Below are 18,866 nucleotides of genomic sequence, written 5' to 3' on the forward strand. Positions count from 1 at the left end.
CGCCACTCTGTCCATCTAGCATACAGGTAGGAGTTCCAAAACTTGGTTAACGGACCTTAATCTCCTCTATATTTCAGTCAATTACCTTTCGCATGTTGGAGGACATCATCTCCGCTCCCACCACGAGGCGTGGCTATTTAGTTCCATGATTCATTCCCACGGACCACAATGTCTGCTGTTTTACTACAAGCTTCTCGGGGGCGGGTCCAGGACTACATTGAATGTCCACATCATGAGGGATCATAATCTAGAACCAACATCTATCTGGTCAAGTGCAAACGAGCCGCCTAGCTGGGATGTTGGCCTTGTGCGGATTAATGCAACTGGCGACTATAAGGTAAGTAAAGTCGCCAAGTGCTCTCTGTATAAAAAAGTAGTACAACTGCACACATTCTGGTAGTATTCTTTTAAAGGGGGACTATGGGCGGGAGGAGAGGGGCTAATTTGGCCATCTTCAAGTGAGTAGTATACACACTAAGGGCCCTTTATCACGTCAGACTCGGCACTAAATACATTCCTCGTACAACCCTGAATCATTTCGACCTATTGTGAGATGAGAGAGACCCCTATTGGCGACTTTGTGTAACTTTATCTTGCCTGTCTAGCTGCTGTCTATATTGTCCCTTTAAACCATTGGCACCATACCACTGCTATAGTCTTTCTTGGTGTATACTATCTTCCGGACGCTAACTTTCTTCGCAGTAACATAGTTACCTCAAACATGTTGAAGTGGGCGTTTATTTGCAGCAACTCTTTTTAAGCAATGTTCACCATGGATTTGGTTGATAAGTATGAGCATCTCTGGAGAAACTTAGCAGTGGTACAGCTTTAAATAATAAGCCGTGTACTTTCAGAAAGGTTGACTTACTTAGATTTAGATTTGAGTTTTAGAAGTTGTCAGAATGAACTTTGAATGTTTGACAATCTAGAATTAGTTGAATGTGTTTTAGTACGATATCGTCACGACCGGAGTCAACCTCAGAGTCCTCGATAGGGGAGTAGTCTCTTTTTATTTCGTATTCTGTCAAAATGTACACACATTTAGACAACAGCTGGGAGATGATTTATACGACAAACTTTCCAATGTATCCTATGGTTTTTTACGCGGCCCTTACATAAATGTTACCCAGCAGGTACTGCCGAAACCAGTGTGTTATCTCAGAGCAAGTGTGTGACGGCTTGACCAAATTACATCCAACCTTCCCGAGGGAAAATGCCGGAACGATATTTAAAATTCACCCATAAAGTATTCCAATCTAGATTTCTAGATAATAAATTAATGAATTAAAAAGACTAAGGGTGAACCAATCTCGATAGTATAATACGTATTTAAAGCCGTCTGTTACATAGGTGTTATATTTTCAAGTCAACGATGAAAATAAAACAGACACACGATAATGCTACAGCAAAACGTGTAAAGGTAACGCCATGCACTACCAGATATACAATGTACAAGCCGGTGTAACAGTAACAAATGCCCCCCTGGAAAAAGTGTCCGGCCCTATTGTATTCTGCAATATGGTTCTATAGAGACCCTGACCGTCAATAGCTCAGAGATTGAAGCGAATAATATAATCCTTTGTTTCCCGGGCATTCTATCCTAGGACATTTTAGACTTCTACACCGGGCCAAATTTTGGTTAGTTCTTAATCTTCTTCACATATCTTTAGGTAGCATTCCAAGGCGTCCGGGAGTCGACAAAGCCGAGTGATATAGCAATTGGAAGTCCAATGATTGGAGACGGGCCATGCCCAACTGGTAGGTAATACAATACAACCACATCGTGCTGGAAGCCTGCAGCACTGTTGCTGAGTCCTTATGCACATGTATGCACGAGCAAGAATTTAAAGATATTCTTGCACCATCATGAAAACGGACGTTTTCCTCTTCAGTGGAATCGAAGTTATCATCAGAAGACCGTAATTATTCAAGGATACGCAACCTCTTTCGTACTGCACACGCCCTAGGTAATTTTATTTCCCGGTTTCGTTTCAGGTGGAGTGCACCAGTTGCCTCAACCACATGAACATTTTCCCGCTGAATCGAGGTTAATAAGCTCGGAGTTGTCGTCGAATGGCCCAAAATGTTTGATGTTCTTTTATAAGATCTCTGGACAAAAGATGAGAACTTTAATGGTATATTTATCGAAGAACCACGTCCACCTTCCACCAATTTGGTCAAGAACTGCTCAAACGACGGGTCAGTGGATCCTAGGACTGGTTCAAATCAATACTACGGGAGAATATAAGGTGAGAGAATATGCAAAAATCCTGCACGATTGAGCTTCTGGATCGGGCAGATGTCCTCAAGAGAGAAGCAAAAACGACTTGAATATCGAAGTGCCCGACTAGACATCTTGGCCCCGTTGTTCAAAACAAGATAGTCACTTGGGTTAAGTTTTACTTGGCGTTAAATCCAACGGAGATACTACAAAGTTGAAGTTAACTTACTAATGCCAAGTAAGTGACTCAAAAAACTTTACGAACCATGCCGTGGTCCCATGTATTTGTCTGGTAGGGACGTCCCAAGAAGTTTGCACGTCATCATTTCATATACATGTACATGTATCATCACCGAAGACTATGGCATCGATATGGTTCAGACTTTAAATTGTGACACTTGATGACGACTGCGCGTTAAAATTTAGGATGGCAGTTAGTACTCAGTTTCGAATGGTAAGCCAATGAAAATCTACCATATATATTCGAAGTGCCCGTTTTCCTAGTTGTGTGAATGTCAATGATACATTTCAGGTTGTCATCGAAGGAATTCGAGGACACTCGGATCACGAGAGCAATATAGCAGTTGAAAATATAATGATTCATAACGGACCTTGCCACAGAGGTAGGTATGATCAACCGTTCCGTATTAAAGCTATTTTACTGCAATAGCGTTGCTTCCATAATTATCCTGAGAACTCGACTGAGCACTAGTTGAAGACATGTTGACGTTAATGACAATAAATCGATATGGTTTTGTGAACAGTATTTAACATTACAAATTCAATGAGTAATGAAAACAGCCTGATAACCTGAATGAAACTGGAGTTTCGATGGCAAACCTAATGAACACGTCCTTTTTCATTCCAGATATAGAAAAGGCGTTCTATCGAGAAAACGTGAAGACGACGACAGCGGTTCCAATTAAATTCCCAACAACGCCTCGACCCAACACACAAGCGCAACCAGCAGTAACAACAGCATCGGCATCAACACAAAGGCCCACAACTACTACACAACTTCCTACAACTACGACAGAACCTCCTGTGACTACAATTGAGCTTCCAACAAGAAAAACCCAACCACCCATAACTACCACCCAACCTCCGAAAACTGCCACAGCACTTCCGACAACCACGACATATGCTCCTCCGACTACACAACTTCATACCACTACACAACTTCCTACAACTACGACACAACCTAGTACAACTGCGAAACAACCTTCTACAAATACGACACAACCTCCTATAACAACGGCACAGTCTTCTACAACTACGACACAACCTCCTACTACAAAACGTCCTACAACTACGAGACAACCTCCTACAACTATGACACATCCGTCTACAACAAAACCACAATCTCCTGCAATTATGAAACAACCTAGTACAACTGCGAAACATACATCTACAACTACGACACAACCTCCTACTACGAAACTTCCTACAACTACGAGACAACCTCCTAAAACTACGACACATCCGTCTACAACAACGACACAATCTCCTGCAACTATGAAACAACCTAGTACAACTGCGAAACATACATCTACAACTACGACACAACCTCCTACTACGAAACTTCCTAAAACTACGAGACAACCTCCTACAGCTACGACACATCCGTCTACAACAACGACACAATCTCCTGCAACTATGAAACAACCTAGTACAACTGCGAAACAAACATCTACAACTACGACACAACCTCCTACAAATACGACACATCCGTCTACAACAACGACACAATCTCCTGCAACTATGAAGCAACCTAGTACAACTGAGAAACATACATCTACAACTACGACACAACCAACTACAACTACGAAACAACCTCCTACAACAACGACACTACCTCCTACAACTACGACACAACCTCCTACTACGAAACAACTTCTTACAACTACGATAAAACCTCTTACAACTACGAGTCAACCTCCTACAACCACGACACATTCGCCTACAACAATGACACAACCTCCTAAAACTACGACACAGCCTCCTACAACTGCGACACAATCGCCTACAACTACGACACAGCCTCTGACAACTACGACACAACCTCCTAAAACTACGACACATACGCCTACAACAACGACACAATCTCCTGCAACTATGAAACAACCAAGTACAACTGCGAAACATACATCTACAACTACGACACAACCTCCTACTACGAAACTTCCTACAACTACGAGACAACCTCCTACAACTACGACACATCCGTCTACAACAACGACACAATCTCCGGCAACTATGAAACAACCTAGTACAACTGCAAAACATACATCTACAACTACGACACAACCTCCTACAAAAACGACACATTCGTCTACAACAACGACACAATCTCCTGCAACTATGAAACAACCTATTACAACTGCGAAACATACATCTACAACTACGACACAACCTCCTACTACGAAACTTCCTACAACTACGAGACAACCTCCTACAACTACGACACATCCGTCTACAACAACGACACAGTCTCCTGCAACTATGAAACAACCTAGTACACCTGCGAAACATACATCTACAACTACGACACAACCAACTACAACTACGAAACAACCTCCTACAACAACGACACTACCTCCTACAACTATGACACAACCTCCTACTACGAAACAACTTCCTACAACTACGATAAAACCTCTTACAACTACGAGTCCACCTCCTTCAACCACGACACATTCGCCTACAACAATGACACAACCTCCTAAAACTACGACACAGCCTCCTACAACTGCGACACAATCGCCTACAACTACGACACAGCCTCCGACAACTACGACACAACCTCCTACAACTACGACACAACCTCCTACAACTACGAAACAATCTCCTAAAACTACGAAACAACCTCCTACCACTAAGACACAACCTCCTAAAGCTACGACACAACCTCCTACAACTACGACACAACCTCGTAAACGTCCTACAACTACTGCCCAACTTGACACTCCCCTGACAACAGCGATGTCTCCGACTGCAGTTGTCCCTACCTTGCACAATACCACCATACCAACTGGGAGTAAGTTATTATAATAATGGCCGGGTCTATTTGGCAAGCCGCTCGCCGAACAGGCATCTTTTTTTGTCCTGTTTGGAGAGCCGCTTACCAAACAGCACTAAAAAGCCACCCTGTTCGGCCAGCCGGGCTTGCCAAACAGGTATTGTAAAAAATCTACCCTGTTTGGCGAGCTGGAGACTTTACTTTAATATTAATGAGTTCGGCTCTCCATTCAGGACAAGAAAAAGTCGCTGTTTGGTAAGCCGGGCTTGCCAAGTAGTCACTTCCTACAATAATATCCACCACTGATATTATAGTCTTGATAGCACTTACTGGAATGTACCCATACCGCTATTTTCATGATGAGATAATTGATTTTAATGTTATCGTCCTTTCTGTTGCTGTAGCTGGGGATAACCTCAATCATCATGATAATCTAGAGTACCAGTGATCCTATAGGCCTAGGCTGTGATGAAGGTGATGAAATAGTTTTTCTGTATTTCAGAGCGAATCAAAATGTCCTTCAAGCTTGGTAATAAGTTCACAAGCGACCTAAACAATCCATCGTCTCCAGCGTTTAAAAAACTCGAGAAGAAGATGTTAAAACTGGTAAATTCACAGAATGCATTCAGCAATCTGAAGACTGTCACAAAGGAACAAAGAGTTGAATTTTCTTGATAGATACTTTTGGAGTCAAAGGAGCTCTGATTGACGACGAATGGTTTCGCATCAGATCCAAAAATGCGGCTGCAAAATGATTCCTAATTAATGCAGCGAATGCAGCGATTCGCTCTACGGCAGAACTATTGACTCTTACCTTAGAGTAACCACGCTGGCTCTGACAGATTTTCAATATGCTCAATGAAACTTTCAAATGTTGCATGAAGTGCTAGGCTGTTACAAAGTCTACATTTTATATATGTTTAATGCATTGTGATTTCATCTACATTTCAGCTGGCGAAGGTATACGGAGTTTCACATCTTGCAAGTGGGATCACACATATCAGGATAATCGGTTTTAAGTATGTCCTTCCCGCTACATGTTTCATTAAGCACTTAAAGTACGAGGAAAACATTCTAGTCCAGATGACCTCGGCCCTCTGCTCCGCTCTGTAATGATTGAATAGAAGAGACTGGTGAAAGAGTCTAACAATATTGAGGGGCATGGTCGTGAGAGGCTTAAGAAGTAACCGCTTCGACCCGTTCCGATTAATGCATGTATCAAAAGATTTGAATATTACAATGAGATTAGGACTGAATATGCTGATGAGCTTGCGCATGTTTTCAGGAAAGGAAGTATCGAGGTCATAACGGAAGTGGTGGCCAATCCGGGCACCTCGATCCTCTCTCATGACATCGCGCACGCATTGAAAGATTATGTGAAAACGCATAAGAAGACGGCAACAAGACTAGGTATTGTTGCATCATCAATCAAGGCGAAGGGTGAGTAGCAATAGCTAAAAATTTGATCACTTATACCAAGACTACGAGTAGTCTCTATCTGTTCTTGACAATACCTCCAAGGACTCATCAGATGATTAGCAAACACACAAATGCAATTTCGCCAATACCCAAAATACGGTTTTGTTAAAACCAAATCTGAGATTTTTACCATCATACCCGGGGTCCAAAATCCAGGGTTGTGATCTCGTAGCATTGCCACTAGATGGGCAAAACCAACCGGCCGCACTATTGGCAAAGCGTCTTCTATCTGTTGAAACACAACACTCGTATATAGTTGGCTTGTTTGAAGATTCATAACTTGAAATAAGAAGTAAGGCATGGAAGTAGTATTTACACACACATTCCACCTTTTCTATCGTTTATATAGTGCGCAAAACCACTACAGTCAAACCGGCCACGACTTCCATCACAACGCCAATGCCTCAAACGATTACAACTCGGCAGCCTACGACCACGCCAGGATATGCAACAACTGCGGCAGAGCTCCTCATGACCACACGAAGGCAACCTGCAACGACAACGAAACGCCCAGCAACAACGACCAAACATGCTGGAAGCGGAAGCGGTAGTTTGTCGAGGTCGTTAAGTTGGATATCATCATGCGCCCTCATCTCGACGGGTTGGATAGTTCTGTTGACCATGAGCTGGTTTGACTGAGTACCATGCAGAGACCTCTGTTTGGATTAATTGAGAAAGCAATGACCGCAATAATTTCCCGGAAACATAGTGGATGTTTGGCGACATTACTTGGCAATCATAGATAGACCATGGCAATCACGGATGAGCTCAGCATCATTCAAAATCATACTAAAAACGTGCAAGTGGTCAGTTTTCAGGACGCTTGGCCCCAGCGTTTCTTTTCGATTACCACTACTATCTAATAACCGCTGGCATGATTAGCCGCAGTTCGGGGGTATTGTCGAAAGACGGGGCTGACAACCACTCGCTCTGTCTGACGATTAGGCTGAAGTAAAAAGATGCGACTCCGACTACACAGGCGTCATATCCAAACGTCGGACGAGGTCTAAAGTTGATCTTGACATACAGTGTTAGACATTAGCCCGTTGCAAGGGATTTAGCAGAAAACGACTTTACCATGAAGCTGTAGATCATACAGGGCCTATTCTTTGTTAATTCTTGTAAGATACTTTTCCTTCTTCTAAACGGTTTCTCCAACTTTCTCCTGATGTTTCCGAGAAAAGTCCGACATTGTCCGAGATTTCTGAGGCACCTGGGCTGGCCCACTCCATGATTTTTGGTTTACATGTAGTGACCTAACAAGCCGGTCCAGTGTTGTTGCAAGGGATGGTTCGGTCGGATAATGAGAAAACCGTCTTTATTCAGAGCATGTGTACTGTGTATGTGCTCGGATGGTTTATGTCGGTTGTGGGCGTGAATTCCGCAATTGTAATCTCATCTGTATAGGTTTGCTCGTTACAGATTGCTTGCTGATTCAGATTTCCTTTAAGTTATGACGATGTTGTATAAATGTATACCATTTTCATGTAATTATTATGAGAATAAATGCATAATTCTTATTTGAAAAACAATAACATCACCTTCAGACATGTCTGATGTTCAAAACATGCAATAGTGTCGCCACATGAAGGCACGGCCAAGGAGAATCTACCCCCCCCCCCCCCCCTGTCCGAATCGCTTGCATTATATATCTGAGGGGGGTGGTATTTTTGCTGATTTTAGGAAGTTGGTGACACTGCCACTACCATGAGCGAAAGCATAGGATCTGAGCTATTGATATGCTTGTATGCTTGATGTGAGCTACACTATTCACCCGCAAAATTGATGCCTTCTGTTTCAATATATGTCATTGCCGAGCAATCTGCCTAGCCGTATGTCATCCGAAGCATTCTTGCATGAATTCAATGTGTCAATTGGATGTAATCAATTGCGTGGACGCCACTTGTATGGTGAAAAACCACCAGCTATTGCGGGCCTAGCTAATCAAGTCAATTAGTGCACCTGCTTAATTGGTCCTGGCAAGCCTAATGGAAAATGCATAGGAAATATCAAAAAGTTGGCTTTTTTGGGCGGGGTGTTAAAATAATCCCAACTCCCGACTTCTGACACAATTCTATATATGTCTAGGTATTTACTGGCAAAATTTGGAGTGATTTGGATGGAAATTCGATGGGTCCATCTATAGGTTGAAAATTTTGGTAAATCTGTAATGCTTCACTCGTAGCCCGTAGTGTAAATTCCTGAGAAATTGGGTTTTGGGGGCTTTTCTAGCTGCGCTAGCTCCGAAACTACACATTTGATACAAACTCCTGACTTCAGACGTGGTTGATATAACTCTTAGGATTATATTCCCAAGATTTCAGCTTTATTGGAGAAAAATTCATAGTATCCATAGGGGGGGGTTAAAAATTGGAGGATTTTCAATTTTTTTCCCAACAAATATGCGAAAAATATTACTTTCCACCTAGAATTAATCAAAATTTCGCAAACTATCATAAAGTACTTCCTTGCGACAATCATTTGTGAAGCTTTCAAAACTTTTGGCTGATTTTTTTTACCCTAAATTAGCAAAAACCAAACATTTTATTGTTTGCATGCACCAATGCACAGGAGGCTAATCGCCAGATTAATTCACACCTGTCCAATCTCAAACAATAGGAATGATGGAGTCTCCCTCTACTCAAAACAGAGTGTGCTAGGCCTGCCATTGCTGGTAATGCGGGAGTCTAACCTGGTCATCAGCTGACCTCAAGGGATCAACCAGTTGGTGAATGCAGGCACACCTGCCACTGTTGTGAAAAGGTACGTTCCCCAAATTCGTTTTGTCTACTAGGTTTTCTGAAAAAATGTGCATTCTGATATGTAAGAGCGTCATTTCTGACCATGAAGCGATGAGCAATCACTAAGCGCCCATGGTAATATTGAGGCCAATATACAGTGTGTTGCCCCTTTGTATACCGCGTCCAGCCCGATATGCGATTACGGACAGATGCCCACATGGATGTTTCGTAAAGTTGTTCAAAACAGTGTAAACGTCATCAGCCATTACATATTCTTCTTTATATCGTATCCCACTGATAATGTCACTATTTCTTTAAACCATATCGCAATAAAGAGATACATGTAAGAAAAATTGCAGTACCAAAATATCGGGTGTAGAGCAGAATAAATTTGCGTGCTCCCTGCAGAATGGTCAGTTACCAAGCGCGATCGACATTTAGGATGAATTGGAAGAAAATTAAATTGCGAAATTATTATTTTTCTTTCGAATGGCTTTGGTAATCAATTAACACAGTAGATGGGGGGGGGGTGTCCAGCTCACTCATCTACCAAAAATACTATACTGTGCTCGCGCAGTTACCTCGTCGTTGGGGAGGTACCAATGCCTTTTCTCTAAAGTTACGACCATTCGCTCATGTGTATTGGGGTGGTCTATAGGCAGACAACTGTACCGATAGGAAGATCCCTAATTTCCATAATAACTAGGATTTGAAATCTACATCACATGCAGACATGATGTCCAAGGCTTGTTGCTGACATCGTAGATCAGAGTCTTACAACATTGCTCAACATTGTCAATGTCCTTTATTTGAAATAAAGCCACTAAGGTATTCGTAATAGAATTACATGAGGGTTATCTCTTAGTAATAGGCCCATTGGTAGGGTTTTCGATTGGGGCATTCTTGATTGATGCCGTATATAGTGTCATGATGAACTTCGCTCAACTTTTCGTCGCTGTATTGCTATTATCCCCAACTCTGGCAATGGACCCAAACCCTGAAGACGCCCAACAGCAGCCGCTACCAAGGAAACTGCGTTCCTATACGACTCAGGAAAAGGTACGACATGTCCTTGACTGCCAGGGTTTCATCCAGCAGGGGCGAATTCTAAACGCAGCCGAGTATGCTCGGAGGTACCGTATCCCACCCACAACGCTGAGGGGATGGATAAGCAACATCGACGACCTGATGGAAAAGCTTGAGACGGCCCCGCAGGCAAGGCGAGTTCGAGAAAACCACGATGGTTGCTGGCCGGAAGTTGAGAGGGTGGTCCATGACGCCTTTCTTCAGTCACGGCGAAACGCACTTCCGGTGACCAGAGAAGACTTCCAAGATGCTGTCATCCTCGCATTCGATAGATGGAGGGACAACCTACCACTGGATGAACGCGCACGAATCCAAAGAGACTGTCCTCAACGTTCAAACTTTGGTGCGAGCGATGGTTGGGTCACGCGTTTCATGAAAAGATGGAACATAGTGTTTCGTCGGCGTGCAACAGATTCTGCCTTTACTTCCAGCGGATGCAGCAGCACGGGTTGCTGAGTTTCAGCAAGAAATAAGGAATACTGTCCGAGATCAGCATGTGCAGCGTTTGCTCAACATGAACGAGACATTCATGCAGCTGTATTATCCGCCAAGTTACACAGCTGAACCAAAAGGAACTAAAAATGTGGACATTCGCACGAGCCTTGGCAACCACGAGCTCGGTTGTACGATCGCATTGACAATAGGTACTGGGGGAGTGAAGCTGCCGGCTCAGATCATCTTTCGGGAGCAAGGATACATTCGTCAAATTAGAGACCTCGGTAACATCCCTGATAATATAAGGGTTACGTCATCTAGGACAGGTTGGCAAAACGGGGACAGTCTCCAATTTTATTTGGATGAAATTGCACTGCCTGTTGCTCGGGATACGGAACCAGGAGACATGTTACTTATTCTTGACAGGTTTCGTCCACATATGACAGAGGAGTTCACGGTTCCTCTCATTGAAGCCGGGATGTTATTGGACTTCATTCCAGCTGGATGTACGTCACTGGTACAACCACTGGACTTGACAGTGATTAGAGGATTCAAATGCATCCTAAGGGCTAAGTGGAGTAACTGGAAATGGAGAAACACAACACCAGATGGACAGTGCCCAAAAATCACTTTAGCGGATGTGGTTACTATAGTCAGCGAAGCATGGGCAGATGTTTTAGCCGAAGCTCCAGACCGTGCATTTCGAGCAGCCGGACTTATTGGGGAGGTACAAGCAGGTGAAGAGCTTCTACTTGGAGCTGATGAACTGAGTAGTGACGAAGAGAATAATGATGTTTAGTTCCAGGATGAACCTGAGTTAGATTAACCTGAGTTAAATTCACCCGCCTGATATCTCAATGTAAATAAACGGATATTATTGAAACGAATTTCACTAATTACGTTCTTTAGTTATACATCGGTTGTCCATTTGATAATCATAATTCTGACTCGGTGTTTACGTCTTCTAGCACACTCCCGAAAACACTACCGCTAATGTAAACATCTTTTTACAGTACTTGCTTGTAAAAAAAACTGCGTTAGCGGGGACGTGTCATCTGGACTGTCTCTTAAACTCTCTTATTAATCGAGCGACAATACCTTCAGTAAATTGTATTTGGGTATTATGAAAACAGTCTCAAACACTGCCCGAAATGAGCAAATCTCCATTTCCCAATGGTTCATACTCCAACGAAATGAGATAGGCTTACGACCCTTGCCTGTGCAAATTATCAAGGCCCTGGAACGTTCAATTCCACAAAAGCAATGGACAGAGACATTCCCCTAAATAGATCATCTTTGTGTTAAGCCATGCCCTCATCAGTTTAGCCCCTATTAGTGGTGACTTCGGTTTACACCTTCAATGTTATTTGTGAACGCCTTCGACGACGAGGTAACTGCGCGAGCACAGTATGTGTACATGTATACCCATGTATGCATGATGCCGATTTAATGGAGCCTAAAGCTGGGAGCTCACGGAGGTATACATGTAGATGTCCGCGACACCATCGCCGTGTTTTTATTACCGGGTAGGCTTGCACGTGTCTCACCCCAAAAGTAGCCTCATATTGTGCTCCACAATTGCACTCGCGCAAATAGAGCTTCGTTGGATAATTTAACTTTTGATTTTTTGCTAGATTAGAACGGTGATTGATTATTAAACCCTTAGAAAAACGAACAATCCAAATAACTCATAATACTGTAATAATAGTGATAATAATCATCTCATAATATTTGACTGGCGTTCAACAACAGGGTTATGTAAGCGTATTCTTCGCGTCGCCTTCACAGAATTTTATCTGAACTTGGTAAATGCGCAAGAATAATTTTAATACAGGAAACTGCCTCACCAGATAACAAGTTAGTTGGCATTTCGTGTACATTTCATTATGCTCTAATTGTATGATTGTACATGTACGTATTGATATCGAACAGTGTTCCTCTGATAGCATTGTACACATCCTGTACCCGGGATCATGTTGTTTATGTTTGTACAAGATGTAGGGCAATAAGATGACACAGGAAGTGTTCTTCAGACTTAGATTTCATCAAAATCGTTGAAAATTAAATGCCTGGGTTAAATTAAATGGGTTAGTCAATGTTATTTATATGCAAGTGACAGTCTTATTATAGCTTGGGATTTTGAATCATTTCCAATAATAATCATCTTTCGTTTGTCCCGTAGAGAATACTTCTGATATTAGGTTTGTGTATCGTCAGCCTGATAGACTCGAAGATGTCAAAGAAGCAATTGCCTCCAGGACCACGTGGAGTGCCCATTTTCGGTTACCTACCATATATACGTAAGTCCTGCGACGATTGTCCATGAAATCGTTAATATATTGAAAATCGGAGTTTATTGAAAACTAATACCAGGATGCATAGATCACTTTGAGATAGGAATGATGTGAAGGAACGGAGCCGATTGCAAACTTTCTTCTGAATCTTTTATCTCTATATATATCCGTGTAATTCATTTTCATTTCAGAAAAGGAGGGCAGTTTTGCCCGCATCGCCAAGAAATATGGGTCAGCTTTAAAGTCGAATTTTATCTTCATTGATGCGTATTTTGCGAAGGTAGTGATTGTTAACTCATACGATGACATCAAAGAAGTGTTTGAAAAAAGGGAAGAACTTGCTGCTTATCGTACGCGAGACAACATGTTCACCAAATTTCACCCAGGACATCAGGGTAGGTAACTTTATATATATGTTGTTGTTTTTAGCGACGTAATGTTCAATTCGATTTGCAGTTAATATATTGGGGTTTTCATTTTTTTTAAATGTCATTAACTTTAAAAATCAGTCATTGGTCTTTGATATACTGTTCAAAAAGTACACTATTATATCGCATGTTCATGCACAAGTTTCCAAAATTCGAGATCTGAGCTTTTTTTAATATCAAAATAGTGAATGTTTGTAGCGCCGCGTCTATCGCCGACGTCCGCTGAAAGAGTATAATATGAAGAAAGTGAAGTAGTATTGTAAAGATGCTGTGTTGTGACTGTGAGTGAGCCACAGCCTACTTTTCCGGTGTCTGTTCTTTTCAGGCTTGATCTTCGCTAATGATGACATGTGGAAGAAGCACAGGGAGTTCTCTATGAGCGTGCTGAGAGAGTCGGGGATTTGCAGGGAGGCGGTCGAGCGAAGCATCGTGGAGGAACTGGGGCATCTTCTCAGCGCTATGGAAGCGACCGAGGAAGGCCCAACTTATCCCAAACAGATGATCAATGAAGCTCATCACAACATTATGTGCTCTTTGATATTTGGAAAGCGCTATGCCAGTAATGACGAAGACTTCGTGAATCTCTTGAAGGTACAGTATGGGGCGCATGTTTTTTGTCCGGAGATAATGATCATAGAACTTTCGGCCGTTAAGTATCAAAGTATTTTCATTTAGAGTCCATATAATCTCATTTCAATCAGACAACGTGTGCATATTTGTAGGTTTAGCTTGTGCACAATATTTCGTCTCGGGCTGTGCTGCCCTCCAGGTTTACGGACTTAACGAGGAAAACGGAGTTACAAACACGACTCGGCCATTTTAATCATCTCCAACTGTGTTTACAAACGAGATCTAGATGGCGCCACTTTACGGCGCGTAATACAACGAGATATCATACAGCTTGTACTTTATGAAGACGAGGTGAATTTCATCAACCCAGGATTAGCGTCGAGAGTGTGTACACACATGTTGATTTGGTTCATTTAGCATGTCGATCAGACCCGATACAATTGTTAGTCACAGATAATAATGATGATGTATACAAATGACTTATTTTCCAGTATATGGGTACAATAGTTGCAGGCTACGGGAAATCCTTATTCATGAAGCCTTGGATGTGGTATCTCCCTGAATTCCTAGATATACTTGGTCTCAAAGCACAGCAGCGCAACGTGGACGGGCTTTTCAAGTTCTTTGAGAACAAGATAGAAGAGTGTAAAGCTGAGTTTGACCCGAGTGACATCAAGAGCTTCATAGATGCCTATCTACTACAAAGGCAAAAAGGCACGGAAGATTTTACTGGTGGGTATATTTCCGGCGCCCCTCCCTGTGCGAGTTCCAACTGAGCTTTGGAGAACATGTTGTTTCTACGTGAAGACTATACATGTATGTATAATACCAAGAATTTATATAATTCTTGATAACACCAAAGACAATTCACTTTACAGATTTTCACCTCAGCTGTGACCTCTTGGATCTGTTCTTCGGAGGAGGAGAGACAACATTGGCCACGCTATCGTGGGCATTGAACTACATGGCCAAGTTCCCTGAAATCCAGACACGTGTCCAAAGTGAGCTTGATGGTCAGATTGGAAGAGACCGCCTCCCCACCTTGAAGGAAAGAGCCGAGCTTCCCTACACTAACGCAGTGTTTATGGAAATACAGCGAAAGGCCTCGGTTACCCCGCATGGTGCGTTCCACTGCAATGACGCGGAAGATATCGAGGTTGGTGACTATCTAATTCCGAAGGGAACCTATGTCGCCCCGAACCTGTACGCGGTGCATCATGACCCCGGCACATGGCTAGACCCGGAGAACTTCAACCCGAATAACTTCCTAGATGAAGCCACTGGAGAGTTGAAGAATGTTGACCGACTGATACCTTTCGGATATGGTACGTATGTTCTTCCTGCCCCTTTTCATGAATCAGTCGCCATATACCTTAATACTGCACTGTAGTTGTACGACAATTCTTAAATTAGAGCTTTCTGTTCGGACCTTATTTCATTGTTTTCTTAAATTCAGTTAGGAGTTGATCCTTCAGCCACAACATTATTAAGTCTTTAAACAGTATCTGGCATTTTAGAATTTAATATTGGAGAAAACCGCTATCTACAATGTACACGTAAATTGGTTTTTCGTTTTGCGTTGCGTTGCTTTCTTTGCGCAAAGTCCAGTGAGCCAAACCATAATACATGAACATATATTAATTGACACACATTTTTACGCTTTATGTCTTCCAGGCCGGCGTACCTGCACTGGACAATCAGTCGCCACTGCCGAGCTATTCCTCCTCTTCACCGGTTGCCTTCAGCGATTCACTGTTGAGAGTACAGACCCAGCAGAGTTGGATGGACCACCTGTCGGAGCTATAGAACACCCTTCACCTTACCATGTCCGCTTTTTGAAGAGAGACAAGAAATAGGATATCATTTTGTACCGAATACATTGACTTTTCCGTATCCTGGCAGTGACACGTCAACTTCACTCCTATACATGTATGTACTGCATACATGTAGTTGTAGAAAAGTCTTGGTAGTTAAGTTAAATAAGGTTTTTAAAAAGCAATTTGTTTCAGCTGCAATTTCTCTATACATACTTGGTACTACATTGTATGCAGTACATGAACGTGTGCAGTGTATTTGCATAGTATTATGCCATGTTGCAATCTAACTTTAGTTTCATACGTCTACGACACGACTACAGTGAACAGAAAGCAGAAAATAGAATAAAGGATTCCAATATTATTGATTCGCATGTAGATATCAGACCTTTAATCAACAAAATCAAAAGGAAAATATATCAACACACATTTTTGGCAATTACTCTAAACGGTCGGACTCTCAGTCGAATTCCTCTACCTGTGCACATGCACATGTAGGCCTATCATATTTACAGTTGCATATTATATACCTGTTTAATTTTCATAAAATTTTTACATACCTCAATCTCGCTCAGGCTCCTGGCGTAAAATGCATTTAATTCATCTGCATTTTACATGCAGCAAAGTTTGAAAAAAGGTTTTTCGGGGGTGACCAATTTCTTAAGTATTGCCAGCTTGAGGCATATACCATAATTCGTCAAAATACAATAGGGCCGCACACTTTTTCAAGGGGGACATTTTCGACTGCTACATCGACAGTGCTCGGGAAGAGCATCTGCGTTTTTCACGTACCAAATATACAATGTACTTCTGAAACATAGGAGGACGCCCAAATAAAACTGTTCTGAATTAACGGCTCTTCTCTCCGGGCTCTTCCACTTCCCTAATCTTCTGTTTCTTGTCCTGCCCTGGTGTGTCGTCTGCCTTTCTCTTGTTATACCTCCTCCGGCGTCCCCTCCGCCCATCATGGGACGTACACGACACAAGCTTAATCTCCTCGCCGTTGCTACGTAAAATATTCGCCAGCGCTGATATGTAATGAATGGCCAATTTCAGTGTGGCAATTTTTGACAGTTTCTGGTGTTCACTGAGGTTCGACTTCGGCACTACCTTCCGGAGTTCTTCAAATGCCTCATTTAACATATGCATCCTATTTCGTTCACGTTCCGTAGCACCATTTCGTGAGTATTTTGGCGACATCTCCTTTTGTCGATTTTCCTGGCCTCGACTGCTCGGCTCCATAAATGAAGAAGACAGTGGTTGCGACACAGCGAAAGTTCCATTGGAAGTTAAAGAATGTCCATTTATGTAGCTCCTTTCTGCTTCATCGTATTGCCCTACATTTAGGTGGCCATTTTGGGAAGCAAATGCACGATTGTCACCATTTGGTGACATTGAGGCGTTACTGCTCTCACAATCGTCTGAATAGTTGTATACGTACGAGTTCGTGGATGTGACCGGACTCTCACTGTTCGGAAGGCCACTGAATCTGTCCATATGACTGTCTGAATAGTTGTACGTTTGAAATTCGTTGAAGCTGTCAAGCTGACGTCCGGTGAGCCCGTATGTGCCCGGCATATCGGGAAAAGTCGTGTGCATCCTTGGCACGAAAAGGGGTATTTAGAATTACTCCACTGAAATGTAAAGACCACGTGTTTTACAGGAGTCAGTTATCCGTATTATCGAAATCCCAGTGGGTGTAAACAGAAGTGCTTCCAAAAGTATCGTCTGCAATGCTACCGATGATATAAAACAAGGTCCTAACTGTTTATCTAAACTGTTCCTGGACGATTTACATGTAAACAGGAAGGGTAAGGTGTTACGTTATCCCGTTGTCATCGACGAAAATCCTTGAACGGTGTCCTCAAGAAGGTTTAAATAATCAGAAAAGTTCCTCTCTATAATATCTCCATGAAGGTTACGAGCCACAGAAAATCTTCGAATTGGTGTCCTGAAGAATGATAACAGTTGAAAGTTAACAAAAATTGAAAAGAATTCTTGAACTAGTGTCCTATAAAAGGTGAACGGATTGAATCCTCAAGAGTTAATCAGTCTATTCTCACTAACGATCCGATGACAGAGAGCAAGTGTATTTCAGCAGGTGATCCCAATAATGTTGTAAGCACCTGCGAGCGGCTGATTATTGGCACTTATCAGGTAATCAAGAGAATAAAGTCTAGCTGAGAAGTCAATTTCTTGTTCCGCTGCTTCTTAGAGCCAATCAGATTGTTCCATCGGTAACTGGGTGGGGCCTTTCAAAGGTAGCATCTTCTGACATGCTAAAGCGCACCTTCTGACATCGCATTGACAAGCCAGCAATCGTTTGCTTCAATTGCATGTAGTTGCGTTTTTAAAGAAGGACTTCAGAGACGCTTCAAGACATTGGTTAGATAGTAATCTCTCGCATTCCGATAAACAACGAGTGGACTCTCTACCACCGCTCGCATCCGCGCTCCCAATTTCTTCGGAAAAGAGGTATTTCAGTTTTAAGAGCCATCTCCGACCCGAGAAGCTTTTAAAATGGGGATATAGTATTTTCGAGATACTAGAAATAATTCGTGACTTGCTGTATACCTTGTCGATTAATACCATTCGTGCTTTATAAGGACAAGAAACTGAGCAATTCCATCAAGCCGCGTAAGATTTTTCGAAATGTTGTCTGTAAACACGCTCGGTTAATATGTGTATAGGTGAATGCACTGCCAACATTGAGTTTGGGAAATTAAGCGATGTTTCCATTACATTAACCACAATCTCTGGTAAGTTGGTCTGGGTTCGA

The 18,866-nt window shown here is 42.4% G+C and overlaps 3 protein-coding genes across 4 annotated transcripts in view; 2 read left to right on the top strand and 1 right to left on the bottom strand.

Annotated features, from left to right (window-relative positions):
* LOC135489087 (mucin-2-like) overlaps positions 1 to 8,219 on the top strand; it is a 50,161-nt gene extending 41,942 nt beyond the window's left edge. For both annotated transcript variants that reach the window (XM_064774249.1, XM_064774258.1), the window contains 9 exons: positions 78 to 337; positions 1,671 to 1,758; positions 1,996 to 2,249; positions 2,754 to 2,844; positions 3,090 to 5,258; positions 5,743 to 5,846; positions 6,192 to 6,259; positions 6,526 to 6,680; positions 7,069 to 8,219. In XM_064774249.1, coding sequence (XP_064630319.1) covers positions 78 to 337; positions 1,671 to 1,758; positions 1,996 to 2,249; positions 2,754 to 2,844; positions 3,090 to 5,258; positions 5,743 to 5,846; positions 6,192 to 6,259; positions 6,526 to 6,680; positions 7,069 to 7,358 — 3,479 coding nt within the window. In that variant the 3' untranslated portion in view covers positions 7,359 to 8,219. The remainder of the gene's footprint in view (positions 1 to 77; positions 338 to 1,670; positions 1,759 to 1,995; positions 2,250 to 2,753; positions 2,845 to 3,089; positions 5,259 to 5,742; positions 5,847 to 6,191; positions 6,260 to 6,525; positions 6,681 to 7,068) is intronic.
* An 877-nt stretch (positions 8,220 to 9,096) lies between these two features.
* Positions 9,097 to 17,071, top strand: LOC135489098 (cytochrome P450 2J6-like). The gene is made up of 7 exons (XM_064774271.1): positions 9,097 to 9,482; positions 13,164 to 13,281; positions 13,467 to 13,670; positions 14,029 to 14,294; positions 14,765 to 15,005; positions 15,152 to 15,598; positions 15,948 to 17,071. Exons 2-7 carry the CDS (start codon positions 13,215 to 13,217, stop codon positions 16,127 to 16,129), a joined length of 1,407 nt encoding a protein of 468 aa, XP_064630341.1. The 5' UTR covers positions 9,097 to 9,482; positions 13,164 to 13,214; the 3' UTR covers positions 16,130 to 17,071.
* On the bottom strand, positions 16,937 to 17,665 carry LOC135485653 (neurogenic differentiation factor 6-like). Its single transcript, XM_064768011.1, has one exon. It carries the CDS (start codon positions 17,663 to 17,665, stop codon positions 16,937 to 16,939), a length of 729 nt encoding a protein of 242 aa, XP_064624081.1.
* Between the last annotated feature and the right edge of the window lie 1,201 nt (positions 17,666 to 18,866).

The sequence above is a fragment of the Lineus longissimus genome, chromosome 1 (assembly GCF_910592395.1).
Source record: "Lineus longissimus chromosome 1, tnLinLong1.2, whole genome shotgun sequence".
Classification (NCBI taxonomy): domain Eukaryota; kingdom Metazoa; phylum Nemertea; class Pilidiophora; order Heteronemertea; family Lineidae; genus Lineus; species Lineus longissimus.

Excerpts from the sequence above, each read along its gene's own strand:
- LOC135489098 (XM_064774271.1), top strand. The coding sequence starts at position 13,215 with ATGTCAAAGAAGCAATTGCCTCCAGGACCACGTGGAGTGCCCATTTTC. Across the intron at positions 13,282-13,466 it reads CGGTTACCTACCATATATAC|AAAAGGAGGGCAGTTTTGCC; the intron begins GTAAGTCCTGCG and ends TTTTCATTTCAG. Across the intron at positions 13,671-14,028 it reads ATTTCACCCAGGACATCAGG|GCTTGATCTTCGCTAATGAT; the intron begins GTAGGTAACTTT and ends TGTTCTTTTCAG.
- LOC135485653 (XM_064768011.1), bottom strand. The coding sequence starts at position 17,665 with ATGCCGGGCACATACGGGCTCACCGGACGTCAGCTTGACAGCTTCAAC.